A 17,554-nucleotide genomic window follows, 5' to 3' on the forward strand; every position below is an offset into this window, starting at 1 on the left:
ACTTGTACCTTCAAAAATGACAACTATGACAGACAGAGGAAGTTGTGTATGCTATAAGGAGGGTCTATGAATCCCTTCCTTTTAAATGAATTCTACTGTGTTCTACACTCTGATTATATTTCACACTCAATCTACTTAACACTTACCATTTGAATATTTTTCTAATCAGCCTGAGAATATTGTGTATAAAGTTAACTAACACAACCAGAACTAGAATATAACTCTTCCTGGCAACAGCAAAAAACACGCATGCTATGCTAATGACATATGGCACTTGAAGTTGGAACTTAAACTTAGTATATACTTTATTTCCTATTTGGGAATTAAGTTGGTTCTATCCCACACAAAAATAAGAATTTGGACTAAAAATAAGTATAAGCATTAATATCCTAACACAGTAAAATGCGTGTCTACGACAGAAGAGAGCTTTAATAATTTAACATGCCTACATTTTTTATTAATCGATACCAGAAATTTGTATTAAATTTTGGAGTCTTTTTTAGGGAGTTACAAATCTGCTAAATACAAATAAAATGATATAATGCAAATTTGAAAAAAAATGAATTTTAAAAGTCAAGCAAATTTTCCTTAATAAAAGGAAATAGGACATTAAGCGAATATGATAATACTATGCTGAAGTAAGTAAGTTGTTTATTTCGAGAATAAAGGAATACAAATATTTGCTTCTATCCAATATCTACTTACTCAACCTGTTCTGTTGCTTGTTTCTCAATAAATTCCTTTTTATCACAGTAGACTTTCAGTAATTTATCAAATGCTTCCTGAAAAGACAGTGTCAACAATTTGTTTAACTATATATATATATTAGTAATATGATAAATGCTTTTCAATGCTTACAATTCTAAATTAAGACTTTCTTTCAATTTTTAGACACTAAATTAACCAGAAATGGCTAGGTACATTTATAAGTATGGAGAACCCAAAAAATCATTCATATCAAAAGTTAAAAAAAAATAGTAGATGCAAAACTTGCTGTCTAGCAATGTTTAAAGAGTTGCACATAGCAAACTAAAGTAATTTGAATTTGTAATCAATGCTGTACTGGAAAATCAGTTAGATCAAAAATTAAAATAACAGGTGCACAACTTCATGTCCTGTAAGAGAATCTGTGCAAGTTTGGTTGAATTCTGTCAATCTTCTTTTCAAGGGGTCGGAGATTAAAAGTATAATGTGGATGATGATGACAACATAACTGATTCCTGTGTGTTGCTAGTGACAACAGGGCACCTATAAATGAAATAGATGTCTTATGTTTATTTTTGTTATAATTTTGTTTTATACATAAAGAGTTCCATAAGAAACAACTGAAAAGCTCAAAATTAAATATAGAATGTCTATTTTGAAGAACATTAAATAACTATCAGATGATTTTTCTCTACTAGTAATTTTGGGAAAGAAGTTGAATAATTTCCACTTTGACAGGCACAGTACTTTTATATGTGTTTTTACCACACTAATCTTGTCATAACTTTTCAAACAACAAAATATCTCCCTTTATTCTCAAAAGGACAAACCTGCTCATAGGGTTCCAAGCCATGTTTCTGTTTATTTCTCATGCTTCTCTTCTGAAGATAAATTGCTGAAAATTAAAAAATGCATTGTATAGTAAGAGATAAAACTCTTTGTATTAATAATTACATTTTCTAGCTTGGCAGAATTTTCTATCGAAATCTTTCATCATTATTTTCATTACAACTCAATTTTACTTGACTGATCTACTAAGAATTTTGTGAAAAGAGTCCTAACGTCTTAATGGTATAATGTTTTTGGAAGAATTCTATGCTAAAAATGATAGAATTGACAATCAAAAGGGGGGGGGGGGGGGGGGTCTGAAAACATCCTCAATGCCCTGCCCCCTAAATGTGCCACTACATACCATAATTTCAAGTATGAAAGCTATTTTTTTTATAAAGCGTACTAAATATCCCCAGCCAAATAACATATCTATGCAACATTTTTTTTTATCTTAAATCTGAACTGATGATGATTTTCGTTGTCATATAAAGGAAACATTTTACTTTCATATGATTAACTGTTTAGGCTATTTCATGAATAGGTCAATGATGTGTCAATGATCCCCAGACAGGTGTCTCACTAATCAACAGTACTTGACCTTCTACAAGCAGTATAGAAAATACCATACTTTATCAGATATATAATTCAATCCATTCATAATTCATGGAAAGTCAATATTTGAGTAAAACATTATACAAACCATATTCTATACTGTCTGTTGATACTTGACTACTGAATGGCCAATAAAATGGTTTCTGAAAAATAAAACAACTTCTTAATAAGAATTATTACCAAGAATTACATTTGCACCCATTTCAAGAAGGTTGATGGGCAGAATATATATAGACCAATGTAGTTATCTAATGTAACCATAAAACACACTGAAACAAGCAAGTACAAATTTCATATATTCAACTCAGTAAAGTTCCTGCCTAACAATACTATTCTGGGACATTTGAATATCCTGCCTAACACTGCTATTCTGGGACATTTGAATATCCTGCCTAACACTGCTATTCTGGAATATAACATATCCTGCCAAACACTGCTATTCTGGGACATTAACATATCCTGCCTAACACTGCTATTCTCGAACATTTGAATATCCTGCCTAACACTACTATTCTGGGACATTTGAATATCCTGCCTAACACTGCTATTCTGGAATATAACATATCCTGCCTAACACTGCTATTCTGGGACATTAACATAGCTTGCCTAACACTGCTATTCTGGGACATTAACATATCCTGCCTAACGCTGCTATTCTGGGACATTAAAATATATACTGCCTAACACTGCTATTCTGGGACATTAACATATCCTGCCTAACACAAAGTGACAGCTATTCTGCCAGAATTCAACTAATTATACTAAAAATATCAAAATTAAAAATTTGAAGACATTTACAGTATTTAAAGAAAAACTAATCCAAGAATTCAAATATAGAAAAATATTTAACAAGTGGCCGAACAACACATTAATTCACGAATATGAGTAGCGCATGAGTTAATTATCAGTGTTGTTCAGTCACGAGTTGAATATTTGTTGATATTTTAATTTTTGGATTAATTATTCTTTTTATTACATTGACCATGGACTTATATTAATTGAAATGATGTAGAAAATGAAAGGAACTATATTTTTTTCTACGCATTACCAATTCGTTTTGATGCAATGTCCTCGACAATGTCTTGACAACACCCATTGTTGTATGACATCCGAGGAGTGAAATTATCAAATTTATTTCATATGTGAAATTATCAGTTTTTATTTCACTGGGAAATCACAGTTGAAGACATTGCTGATATAAATTTGATTAAAACCTGGCAAGAATTGTACATGTGAGAGTGCTTACATGAACAAATGGACTCACAGACAGATGCCTGCTATTTCTATGTCCTTCAAAACAAGTTGCGCAGGGGACAAAAAGAAGGTCAAATAAAAAGTGTAAAATATGATAAGCAGTAACAAACTAATTACAGTAGATTGATTGATTGATTGGTGTTTAACGCCACTTTCAACACTATTGTGCTATTTCGTGGCAGTGTTTTTTTATTCATGGAGGAAGCCGGAGTGCCCGGAGAGAACCACAGACCTTCGGTAGGAAAACTATCAATCCAAGTCAATTAAGATTGGAGTCGTGTGCACCTGCCCCGTGCGGGATTCGAACTCACAACCTCAGTGTTGACTGGCTCGTGATACAGTAGATGTGGAATACAGGTTTTTTTTCATTTTGGATAAGGCATTCCAGCAACCATAATTGAACTCGGGATGGTTTAGAGCTTGACACATTATATAGACCCCTGTCTAATGTTGATTACTTAAAGTTGCCCTCTAGATGTCTTTTGATGTTGGGTTGCTTTCACATAGATGTAAATACCTGACATCTTATTTTATCCATTTAAAAAAAAAACAATAGCAATAAAAACACTGGTTATTTCTTAGTACATGTAGTAATACATGGGATTGTTGTTTTATATAGACCCAACCAATATATCCCTTCTTTTTCTGACCAAGTTTTGTTTTAAATACATTACAATTTATAGAAATTTATGTAGTATATAAGCATAAATTGATGAGACTAGCAGTTTTTTATTTCTAGGAAACAGACAATTGTTGGTTTCAGTTTCTGTTTCCTTGAAAGAAAAATATGAAAACAAAGAAATCAAAGTTGTCTTTCATTTTAAATGCACACCATTGCTGTGATACAGACACCTGTCTATTGTTGACGACTTAAAGTTGCCCAGTAGATGTCTTTGCTAAATTTTGTTGTTGGGTTGCTGTCTCACAGATTTTATTACACAACATCCCCTTTTATTCTTATAAAGACTCCTACAGCAATAAAATCACTTTTGCTTCAATAGACTAGTTTTTTCTTAGTATTTCATGGGTTTGTTGTTTCATATTTACCTAACTTATATATCCCTTCTTTTCAAGTTTTGTTTTTAATACATTACATTTCACTGAAATTCATGTAGTATATAAACACAAATTGATGAGACTACCTGTTTTTTTATTTCTAGGAAACAGACAATTGTTGGTTTCAGTTTTTGTTTCTTTGAGAAAAAAAAAATAAAACAAAGTTGTCCTTCATATTTATGAAATAGATGTTATCTAAATGATTACAAAAAGTTATGCTCACATGTAAATAATACAGGACATGTATCTTCAATTTGCTGAGATGTTAAATAGTATTCCACAGGAACAGTTGAAGCCATTTTGATTTGGGTTTTTTTTTTTTAAATACAGAAAATAGTTACATTAGTTGTGAAACCTACCACACCTTCCCCCTTTTGATTTAAAATGTGCCTAGTTTACATATGAAATGGTTTCCAAGTGTAATCTAATAATAAAATCCTAAAAATGCTTAAAGATAGATAATTTTTTCCCTCAATTTTCCATTTTGTTTGTTTGTTAATTCTACTCTATATTTATTGACATTTGACATACAATACTAACAAGGCCATAAAATAATTCCTCTCGATTTTGGTGCTAAAACTCATACCTGCACTGGTGTAAGAGAAAGGATAATCAGTGTTTTCTCATCTGATAATCATTCTATATTTAGTGGAGGCTATGTAAGTTGGTTCGTAGAATCTTTTGGTGTAATTGTAAAAAGAAATTTTTAATGAAGATTCAGATTGGTTTAGCTATATTCTAACTGACTGAAAAAGAAATCATAATGAAGATTCATATTAGTTTAGCTATTTCAACTGGAAGAACTTATTTTGATTAGATTGTAAAAATCACTGTTTAATTTTGAATTTCTTTATTTTGGGATTGTTCCACATTTTGAAATCTCATATTAACTTCATGTGACTCATGCAGTGAGGTTCATATGGAGTTCTATCTCAATATAAACATAGGGATGTTACCAATTAGAGAAAGACGATGTAACCATATTAAATTCACATATACATATTAGCTTTATGGGTAATGAGCTGGTGACTAAGAAGAGCTATATATGAGCTTTATTTTCTTAACATCAGGAAGTACTTATTCAAAAGTATCTTTTGATCTGAAGTAGTATCTTACAGTCAAGGTTTATAACTCCATTTATGTTAAACTGCTTCAAAAATAATGTAATATTTCTCCTGAGATATAACATGAAGGAATTTTAGTACACAAAATACATCTGGTCCTTTGTAGATTTTTCATTCTGAACAGTATTCTTTCTGAGTATGCAGTTGATTTTGATTTCTTGATTCACCAAAGGCATGAAACATCCCCCTAATCTCAAATGCCTCGCTTTCAAAAAATGACAGTTTTTGATGTATTTCAGAGTAAACACTATTTTACTGAGAAATACAACCTGAAAAATTTTCAAATACCTACCATTTGTTCAAGTCATAATTTGTGGTTCCTGTTACCAGTCTTACCCTATTTTTTCCCTACTGCAAGACTTTATTAAATATTTCAAAACAAGAATGCGTCCATAGTACACGGATGCCCCACTCGCACTATCATTTTCTATGTTCAGTGGACCGTGAAAATGGGGTCAAAACTCTTAATTTGGCATTAAAATTAGAAAGATCATATCATAGAGAACATGTGTACTAAGTTTCAAGTTGAATGGACTTCAACTTCATCAAAAACTACCTTGACCAAAAACTATAACCTGAAGCGGGACAGATGGACGGACGGACAAACGAACAGACACACAGATCAGAAAACATAATGCCCCTTCTACTCTTGTAGGTGGGGCATAAAAAGTTTTATAGGAAAGATATTTTCATACATAAATAAAATAAAGTAAGCAGAGAATTTCAGAAAACATAAATAAATATATATGAATAAAAGGAGATTTAGAGTATAGTTAATAAGACAGAACCCAACAACAAATATAACCAAATAACCAAAAGAAATCTAGAGGTCAAGGATAGAAAGGTATGTTAAGCTCTAAATCTGATTTATCATCCATAGTGTTTAAAAGTTGTGAATACATTATACAGAAACAATCAAAGATCTGTCATTAAAACCCAATTTTCCTAATAAGGATAAAAACTAAGATATGACATAATACAACTACTGTCAAGGTTGAAGAATTGGGACAGGCATATGCAAAGGTTTTGTTTCCTTGTTTACCCTTACTTTTGTCAAGTTCACTATTTGGGTATGTTAAATTTTGTGCAGCTCAACCACAAGTGAAGACTCAGAAAAGGCAGTATTTTGTAATATGTACCTGGAATCTGTATTCTACTGATCTGTCCTCCTTTATACTGTAACTTTTCAAGTCCAGTGGGTAGATATATCCATACTGACATAACAATTGTGATAAATGAATGGCCTCTCTCTGCTCCTCCATATCAAACCTCTTCCTCAACCATTGTACTAAATCATACCCTGAAGACAGAAAATGTATTGTTATTAAAATAAAATAAAATAGCAATACTTTACTGTGACTTGACTGTAAGTGTTGCTCTCCACCTATTGCAACTTATTATTCTGACCAAATTGCAATTTGTTTTATAAAACCAAACTGTTCAACTGGTCAGAAATTTGAACAAACTGCTGTAGAAAACCACAGTCAACATGGTCAAGTAGTGAAAGTGCAAGGTGATAAAATAAAGCATACTTACAATCCTATAAGGCTTTAATTCCACTTCATTGTTATTATGAATAAACTGCTTCGCTGAGCACAGCTGGATACGCCCGCAGAGGTCCAACCCTGAACAGTTGGGGCAAAAATGGACACAATATTCAAGCTTGATACAGGTCTGAATTTGGATTGTATTAAATATTTAACATATTATAGGTTTCTGAATAAATGTAGTCAAAGAACTTGAAATTGGTTATATGAATTGAATTTATATTCAATTAAAGATTTCTTGCTGTAGTGCAATACACTGTGCTGTTGCGCAATACTTAGTAAATCTGTTGTCAGACTATAAACAAATAAAGTTCAATTAATTCTCAATGTCATATTAGAAATTTATGAAAATGTAAAGGGAGCTTACATCAATAGATATAAACAATTCACCAAAGTTTCATGAGAATTGCTGACAGCATTTTTGAGTTATTGTCCGAAAACTGGAAAAACCCCCCTTTTTTAATGAATAAAACCCCATAACTCAGAAATGTGAAATGTAAAATTTATAAAATTCTAAACGGAGCTTACATCAATAGATATAAACAATTCACCAAAGTTTCATACGAACTGCTGAAAGCATTTTTGATTTTTTTTCCGAAAACTGCAAAATCCCCCTTTTTTATGAATAAAACCCTGTAACTCGGAAACGTAAAATCTAAAATATATAAAAATCGAAAGGGAGCTCATGTCAATAGATATAAACAATTCACCACAATTTCTTGCAAGTTGGTGAAAGCATTCTTGAGTTATTGTCCGAAAACTGGAAAATCCCCCTTTTTTTAATGAATAAAACCCCATAACTCGGAAACGTATAAATTAAAATTTATAAAAAACGAAAGGGAGCTCACATCAATAGATATAAACAATTCACCAAAGTTTTATGCAAATTGGTTAAAGCATTTTTGAGTTAATGTCCGACATGTTGACGACGGACGGACAGACGGACAACAGTATACCATAATATGTCCAGTAAACGGGCGTATAAAAATCAGTCTAACAATTTGTATAGAATTTTTATTGTTATTTTCATGCTAAAGGTGAAAGGTAGTAATTTTGAATTGCTATAAAAATGTCCAAACTAATCTTTCATACAATTTTTCTTTCGAAAAGTCTTCTATATTCATAAGAATCAGACATCATTTGAATTAAAACATCTTATATTCAGTAAAATATATGTAAAATTACAATACGTTGTTATAAGTTTCCATGGGAGATAACCTAAAACATTATTATTTTGAATATAGAAGACTTTTCGAAAGCAAAATTGATTATCTCCCGTGGAAACTTCCTAAAAACGTATTGTAATTTCACACATATTTAACTGAATATATAATATTTTAATTCAAATGATGTCTGATTCTTATGAATATAGAAGACTATTCGAAAGAAAAATTGTATAAAAGCTTAGTTTGGACATTTTTATAGCAATTCAAAATTACTACCTATCACCTTTAGCATGACAATAACAATAAAATTTCTATACAAACTGTTAGACTGATATTTCATAATAACATTGAAGTGGAATTAAAGTCTAATAGGATTGTAAGTATGCTTTATTTTATCAACTTGCACTTTCACGACTTGACTGTGGTTTTCTACAGCAGTTAGTTCAAATTTCTTACCAGTTGAACAGTTTGGTTTTATAAAATAAATTGCAATTTGGTCAGAATTTTGAATAAGTTGCAGTAGGTGGAGAGCAACACTTACAGTCAAGTCACAGTAACATGTAAGTTATGCAAATATTCAAAGCCAATGAACCATGACTGAAGGTACATGGCTAAACAATCTCCATGGACATGAGATGTGCCAAAGCTAATACAACTGCAAACCAAATACCATTGACTTACCTTAAGTCGTTCCCTTTAAACAAACCTAAACACAAACATTAACTTGTAAACTATGTAAAAGTTTCAAAGTCAATGAACCATGCTGAGGGGGTGTAGCTATATAATCTCCATGGAAACAAGACTTGCAAATGCCAATAAATTTGCATACCAAATATTATTGACTTAACATTAGCAGTTCATATTAAACTGATCTAATCACAAACTAATACATGTAAACAAAGCAAAAGTTTCAAAGTCAATAGACCATGACTGAGGGGCGGGGCCAAATATTCTCCATGGAAATGAGATGTGCTATTGCTTATAGAACTGCATAATGGTTCCCCTTGAACTGACCTAAACACAAACTAATACATATGTAAACTAAGCAAAAGTTTCAAAGTCAATAAACTATGACTGAGGGGGCGGAGCAAAATAATATCTGTGAAAATGAGATATGCCAATGCTTATACAACTGCATACCAAATATCATTGACCTATCACTAGTGGTTCCCCATAAACTGACCTAATCACAAACTAATACATGTAAACTAAGCGAAAGTTTCAAAGTCAATAGGCCATTACTGAGGGGGCAGGGCCAAATAATCTCCATGGAAATGAGATGTGCCAATGCTAATACAACTGCATACCAAATATCATTGACCTACCACTAGTGGTTCGCCATAAACTAGACCTAATCACAAACTTATATTTTGTTGACGCGGGCCACGCTGCCAACACCGGAAACAGCATACCTATATGGCTCCGTCAAGGCGAGGCAATAAAATGAGACATTCTTTAAAAAATTAAAAGAACAGGGTTCGAACGCAGCCACCAATGAACATATTTTATCTGTCCAAGGGCAATAACTCCAATATATTTGTTTTGGATCTTTCAAACTTTTTCATATATAGCGTTCAAGAAGTGTAGGCCTGAGATTGAGTTTGTTCATAATACAATTTTCTATTAAGTTTCAATCTCCAAGAGACAAAACTCCTGCAAAAATTGTTTATCATAGTCATTATCAAACTCATCAAAGACCTTGATTATATAAATCCTTGATATAAATTTAATACAAGCCAACAAGAAATGTAGATGTGAGATCGCGTATAATGAGATTTTCTATAGAATTAACATTTTAGAGGGACAGCAAAAAGTATGCATATCTACATATTATGCACAGCAACTGTTCAAAAAGTAATCAGTATCCTACCCATACTTTTGGTATTTTTAGTTTGTTGACAGTCAGAAGAATAGTCAGACAGAAGGATGGACAGACAAAGTGAAAACTATAGGGCTGCCATGCAGGCCACTAAATAACATAGATTTTTTTAATAAAATGCAAAGAAAAAGGCCTATAAACATGAATTATGTCTGAATGTATAGATAGCATTATACTCTGAATTTTATTTCAACTTTTTATTCACTTCAAATTGTTGCTTGTTTGTGCCAACAAATATCTAATTCTACACAAATATGTATGTCATACAATTGACAGCCTATCATACAAGAATCAATAAACTTTAACAAATATGATAGGTAAATGTACATCTCAATACTTCATGTACATAGGTGACACAAATACATTAATTAATTTGCATGATGCACTTTAAGCAGGAAATGTTAACTTCATGTGAAGAGAAAAAAATGCAATTAGAAAATGTAACTATAGTAGAGTTACAGTGTGAAAAGGTCACAAAATCCCCACCCATGTATTCATCTTAATTTACAAATTAGACCCTGACCTTGCAGCCAGATATTCTAATTTTATTCATAACACACCATTATGGCCATGGCTCAACAATAATAAAAAAACAAATATCATTAATATCCTTCAACGTGTTCAAAAGTTCTGAGTCTTACATGATGATCTTGACCTTGCAGACAGATTCCAACCTTATTCATGACACACAACAAATATATCAAATATCAATCTCCTTTAGAAAATTCAAAAGTTTAGAGTCAGATGCAACTTTGTTTATTTGAAATTGAGTTAGAAACTTCTTGAACATGAAAATGTAAAGTTGATCTCAGTTTGTGTGTTTCTCGTTTCTCATTTTATATAGATTAGACCGTTGGTTTTCCTGTTTGAATGGTTTTACACTAGTCATTTTTGGGGCCCTTTAAAGCTTGCTGTTCGGTGTGAGCAAAGGCTCTGTGTTGAAGGCCGTACCTTGACCTATAATGGTTTACTTTTACAAATTGTGACTTGGATGGAGAGTTGTCTCATTGGCACTAATACCACATCTTATATCTATTGTGACCTTGATTTTATATATAGACATTCTAACCTTATTCCCAACACATCCTTTGGTAGTGTGCAACAATAGCACTTAGTATCATTAATATCCTATATCCTACAAGGGCTTCAAAAGTTTTGAACCAGACTTGCCTTGCACAGACAGACAAACAGACCTAGTGGAATGATCCCTTTGTACACACCCAAACAATGTTAGGGAAGCGAAACAAAAAAAATGCAATTTGTACATCTATATCTCATTTTTGTGCATATACATTAACATGTTTATTTAACCTCAAAACAATTTTTGTTTTGCTTTTAGTTTCTTGTCATATATATATATCTGTTTCTGTGGTAATCTACTGAAGTGTACAACAACCTCAACTAAAGATAATATTTTACTATACAATAAGATAGCAGAGACCTATAGAGCCAACCCAGCTTCTAACCTGTAGACTGTTGAGACTATCCCAAATTTTGATTTGTTTATTTGCATCAAACTTTGTCAATTCTTCACTGTGAAGATTTTCTTGTTTCAAATATGCAGAAAGAAATCCCTTATTTGATGAAAAATAACCTTGCACTATAAAACAATGATTTCATTGATTTAGATATCAGAATCTATGTTTACCTGTAAATGCAGTGACAGGCCGTCTGACTTTCATTGCTTGAAACAAACCAAACTTTTCACTCTGTAGTTCTTTTATGATTGTCTCCATCTACAAAATCAATTAAAAACAATTACATGTTAAGCTACCATTTTTGTACCATGTGAAGAAACCATCTATGCTAAAGTTATTATTTGAGTTCACCATAAAGTTCCAATTAGTATGACTTTTCATGCATTTAATAAACATAATAAGTGATTGAACAGGCATAAAACAATGCATATATATGATTCAATAACCTTTGTGAGCATACTCACATACCCCATACTTCACCAGATTCCTAAGTTCAAAGACTCATGCAATTCTGTTGTGTAGAGTTGTGATAACAAAGTTTCAGTAGTATATTTAGGGCAAAATTTTAAGTTTAAAGGGGGCATAACTCCTAGAAAAAGAATTGAATCACAGTTTCCTGTCGATATGCACATCTACATATTATGTCCTTATTATCTAAAAAGTTTTATGAAATTATGTTGTGTGGTTTCAGAGGAGTTGCGATGGCAAAGTGTTGCAGTAGTACATATATTTCGGCCAAAATTCTAAGTTCAAAGGAGCATATCTCCTAGAAGAAAAATTGAATCATAATTTCCTGTCCATATGCACATGGACATAGTATGGCCTTATCATCTACAAAGTTTCATGAAATTCTGTTGAGTGGTTTCAGAGGAGCTGCAATGACAAGAACAGGACTGACGGACTGACAGACAGACTGAATGACAGACATACTAACAGACGGGTCAAAAACATACCCTATGCAACGAAGTTGCATGGGGTATGATAAATCTCCAAGTCTTAGTGATCATTTTTTTTTAAATATGATATACTCATCAGTAAAAGAATAGTTCACACAAGTATCTCTTCAAACAAAGGAAATTCTTGTTTTCATTTTTGATATTTGTCATTTCTTTGCAAATAGTTACATTTCAGAATGTTATAAATCAAATATCCTGTTAATAGCAAATTCTTATTTCAATATTTTATAAATCTATATCATATAAAAATAAAATTGAGAATGAAAATGGGGAATGTGTCAAAGAGACAACAACCCGACCATAGAACAGACAACAGCAGAAGGTCACCAACAGGTCTTCAATGCAGCGAGAAATTCCCGCACCCGGAGGCGTCCTTCAGCTGGCCCCTAAACAAATATATATACTAGTTCAGTGATAATGAACGCCATACTAAACTCCAAATTGTACACAAGAAACTAAAATTAAAAATAATACAAGACTGACAAAGGCTAGAGGCTCCTGACTTGGGACAGGCGCAAAAATGCGGTGGGGTTAAACATGTTTATGAGATCTCAACCCTCCCCCTATACCTCTAGCCAATGTAGAAAAGTAAACGCATAACAATACGCACATTAAAATTCAGTTCAAGAGAAGTCCGAGTCTGATGTCAGAAGATGTAACCAAAGAAAATAAACAAAATGACAATAATACATAAATAACAACAGACTACTAGCAGTTAACTGACATGCCAGCTCCAGACTTCAATTAAACTGATTGAAAGATTATGTCTTCATCATATGAATATCAGGCACAATCCTTCATGTATATTGAAACCAAACAAAAATAATACTTTAATTTTTTTCTACATTGTATCATAATGCCCCTTTTAAGTTTATAAAATGTACAACTGCTTGCAGATATGTGTAATTCATAAGAAACAAAATGGCATATACTTTTTCCGAAAGTTTATGTCCATAACAACCTCCAGTATCTTCTATAATTCTAATACTGTAATATACTACTAGCATCTAAACAGTACACCATTAGGTTAATAATTTTCCTATTATTTTACTTGATTGTTATCGAGAACAAATTCTTTAGTTCATATACTACAGAAAAATACCTTTTTAAGGGAATAGATCTAGGGTTAATAAAATAAGGAAGTATTAATAAATGTGACTGCCAGACTAGAAACACCATGATAAAGCAAATTAAGTTATCTTTTAAATTGAAGTTGAAATCAAGAATTATTTTGAGGGTATTCCCCAACAATTTTACACATCCAAGTGAGAGATATAATACAAATATGTTAACAGTGTATTTTGCATATTTTAAGACAAGTATAGAATTGTCCCAAAAACATTTAAAATTCATAAAAGTTTAACTTATTTTTAACAATGTTCATCTCAATGCTTCAACTGTTGTTAAGGCTACATTGCTGAAAATATCATCTCTTAATTGTATAAAGATGATTAACAGATCAATAAATGGGCTAACTTAACATCCAGTGGCAAATATTACATATATAAATATACAAGAAAAGACTTAAAGATGTGTATGTTTTGCTTATTTTTTAAAATGCTTTCATACAACTTAACATCCAGTGGCAAATATTACATATATAAATATACAAGAAAAGAATTAAAGATGTGTATGTTTTGCTTATCTTTTAAAATGCTTTCATACAACAAGAAATGATTGTAACAGGATGCTGTTACGAAGTCTCCCAAACGAAGCTCCCATAAGTTATTCCCAGGGTCGCCTGACATTGGGCAACGTCCATTGAAAATTGGTTTGGTCCAGTAAAGTTATATGCATTAGTGATGCCTGGGGACTAACCTTGTATATCATTCAAATCATCTTGGCATGACAAACCAGAATATATATGGTTTAGGGGTGGGGATCTCAACCATTTACAAGATACTAAAATATTGGGGGTGGGGAAGAACCCCTGGGGACTGGCCCTATACGTCATTCAAATGTTCATTACATGACGAACAGGAATATATATGGTTTAGGGGTGGGGATCTCAACCATTTACAAGATACTAGAATATTGGGGGTGGGGAGAAACCCCTGGGGACTGGCCCTATACGTCATTCAAATGTTCGAGACATGACAAATAGGAATATATATGGTTTAGGGGTGGGGATCTCAACCATTTACAAGATATTAGAACTTTCTCAAATGGCAGGGGGTCGGGATGACCCCTGGGGACTAACCCTGTCTATCATTCAAACCATCTTCGCATGACAAACCAGAATATATATGGTTTAGGGGTGGGGATCTTGACCACTTAGAAGATATTAGAACTTTCTTAAATGGCAGGGGGTGGGGGTGACCCCTGGAGACTAACCCTGTATTTCATTTGATGTGCTTTATCATGACAAACCAGAATATATATGGTTTAGGGGTGGAGATCTCGACCATTTACAAGATATTAGAACTTTCTCAAATGGCAAGGGGTGGGGGTGACCGCTGGGGACTAACCCTGTATAACATTTGATGTGCTTTATCATGACAAACCAGAATATATATGGTTTAGGGGTGGGGATCTCGACCATTTACAAGATATGAGAACTTTCTCAAATGGCAGGGGGTCGGGATGACCCCTGGGGACTTACCCTGTATATCATTCAAACCATCTCAGCATGACAAACCAGAATATATATGGTTTAGGGGTGGGGATCTTGACCACTTAGAAAATATTAGAACTTTCTTAAATGGCAGGGGGTGGGGGTGACCCCTGGGGACTTAACCTGTATAACATTTGATGTGCTTTATCATGACAAACCAGAATATATATGGTTTAGGGGTGGAGATCTCGACCATTTACAAGATATTAGAACTTTCTCAAATGGCAGGGGGTCGGGTTGACCCCTGGGGACTTACCCTGTATATCATTCAAACCATCTCAGCATGACAAACCAGAATATATATGGTTTAGGGGTGGGGATCTTGACCACTTAGAAGATATTAGAACTTTCTTAAATGGCAGGGGGTGGGGCTGACCCCTGGGGACTTTCCCTGTATAACATTTGATGTGCTTTATCATGACAAACCAGAATATATATGGTTTAGGGGTGGGGATCTCGACCATTTACAAGATATTAGAACTTTCTAAAATGGCAGGGGGTCGGGATGACCCCTGGGGACTAACCCTGTATGTCATTCAAACCATCTTAGCATGACAAACCAGAATATATATGGTTTAGGGGTGGGGATCTTGACCACTTTCAAGATATTAGAACTTTCTTAAATGGCAGGGGGTGGGGGTAACCCCTGGGGACTAACCCTGTATTTCATTTGATGTGCTTTATCATGACAAACCAGAATATATATGGTTTAGGGGTGGGGATCTCGACAATTTACAAGATATTAGAACTTTCTCAAATGACAGGGGGTGGGGATGACCCCTGGGGACTAACCCTGTATATCATTCAAACCATCTTAGCATGACAAACCAGAATATATATGGTTTAGGGGTGGGGATCTTGACCACTTACAAGGTATTAGAACTTTCTTAAATGGCAGGGGGTGGGGGTGACCCCTGGGGACTAACCCTGTATTTCATTTAATGGGCTTTATCATTTAGAACATTTTCAATTAAAAAGTTTGTGTCTATCACGAACGGTTTTCAATTTATAATCATTTGAAAATTTAAAAAAAAAAAATCCCATAGGGTTCTATAGTAAAACCCTCTTTTCTTTTTGCCCCTCAAAGTACCCCTTTATAAACCCCATTGCAAAAACAAAACCCTGATTGCACCACTAGACATGTTAGTCTAACATATTGTGAAACCCTAAGTTAATCCGACAAGCGGTTTTGGAGAACGGGTGCGGACAAGTTCAAATTTAAAAGCGGCGGAAGAAGAAGAAGAAGAAGAAGAAGAAGAAGAAGAAGAAGAAGAAGAAGAAGAAGAATAATAATAATAAGAACTGAGCAAAAACAATAAGTCTTCCCAAACTTCGTTTGGGAGACTTAATAAATAAATTACAGTGACCTAGCTCATTGAAATGCATATTCTATGTATGCAGTGTACTAAATCAGATTTTGTAGTAAATAATAATTAAAGTTTTAGTTTTTTTTATAGAAGTTTACTTACTTCAATTATCAGTCTATTATTTCTTGACATTGTAATTATGCAGCTAAATGTACCTAATACAATACATCACCTGATATAAGATATAAAAAGGTATGAAGAACTTGTCATAAAATATAGATAGTCAATCACGTGTGGTTAACTCTTCCAAAACATCCTGATTAAACATTTAAAACATTGGTCAGATTCAATGATTTTCGAAAGATAATTGAAACGTTTGTGAGAACATCCTTCCTTTTTTATTAGAAGAGAGAGAAAATAAAAACAAATCGAGATAAAGAGATTGTGGGGGATGAACATGAACTGATTGTTGTTTGCTTATTTCCAGTGGCAAATATTTAATGCATATTCAGGAAGAGAATAAATTTAGTAATAAATCAATTTGTAGGTTAAAGATGAACCAGAATAAAAAGTAGGAAATTTGAATGGCCAGTTGAAAAATAGGGCATGTTGTATCAGAGCTAAAATTTTGCATTGAAACAAGTCATCTTTGGACCTCTCAAACTTGTGACACAACATAAATTAGGAAACAGCAAATCAATTTATCAAAGAGAATGAAAATCACTTTTATAGCTGTTCTTCAGTAGTTTCTTGAAGGTTTTTAAATAAAGAATAGCCAACCAACTCTACCAAGACAAGTTATCCAAAATAATTAATTATCTAGTCCATCAATAGCTATTGGTTACTTCATTCATGTTTAATAATTTTACGATTGTGTACATGTTATATAGAAAAACATTCCAAATAAAAGTCAATTTCTCAATCACATCTTAATACATAAAAATATAAATTAAATAATTAAATGGGTGCCTCAGCAGTCTTCACGATGAACTTTTCAATCTACATTATGAAATTTTAGTAAGATT

General features: G+C 32.9%; 1 protein-coding gene across 10 annotated transcripts in view; it reads right to left on the reverse strand.

Moving 5' to 3' along the window:
* LOC127708602 (regulator of G-protein signaling 6-like) overlaps positions 1-17,554 on the reverse strand; it is an 88,730-nt gene that overhangs the window by 42,839 nt on the left and 28,337 nt on the right. For all 10 annotated transcript variants that reach the window (XR_007985316.1, XM_052213620.1, XM_052213619.1 and 7 more), the window contains exons 2-6: positions 11,823-11,910; positions 6,722-6,882; positions 2,237-2,291; positions 1,536-1,600; positions 706-782 (exon numbers count right to left, since the gene is read on the reverse strand). Coding sequence is in view for 9 of the 10 variants with exons in the window: in XM_052213620.1 (XP_052069580.1) it covers positions 706-782; positions 1,536-1,600; positions 2,237-2,291; positions 6,722-6,882; positions 11,823-11,910 (446 nt within the window). In the remaining variant the exon portion in view is untranslated. The remainder of the gene's footprint in view (positions 1-705; positions 783-1,535; positions 1,601-2,236; positions 2,292-6,721; positions 6,883-11,822; positions 11,911-17,554) is intronic.

The sequence above is a fragment of the Mytilus californianus genome, unplaced genomic scaffold (genome assembly GCF_021869535.1).
Source record: "Mytilus californianus isolate M0D057914Y unplaced genomic scaffold, xbMytCali1.0.p SCAF_7, whole genome shotgun sequence".
Lineage (NCBI taxonomy): Eukaryota > Metazoa > Mollusca > Bivalvia > Mytilida > Mytilidae > Mytilus > Mytilus californianus.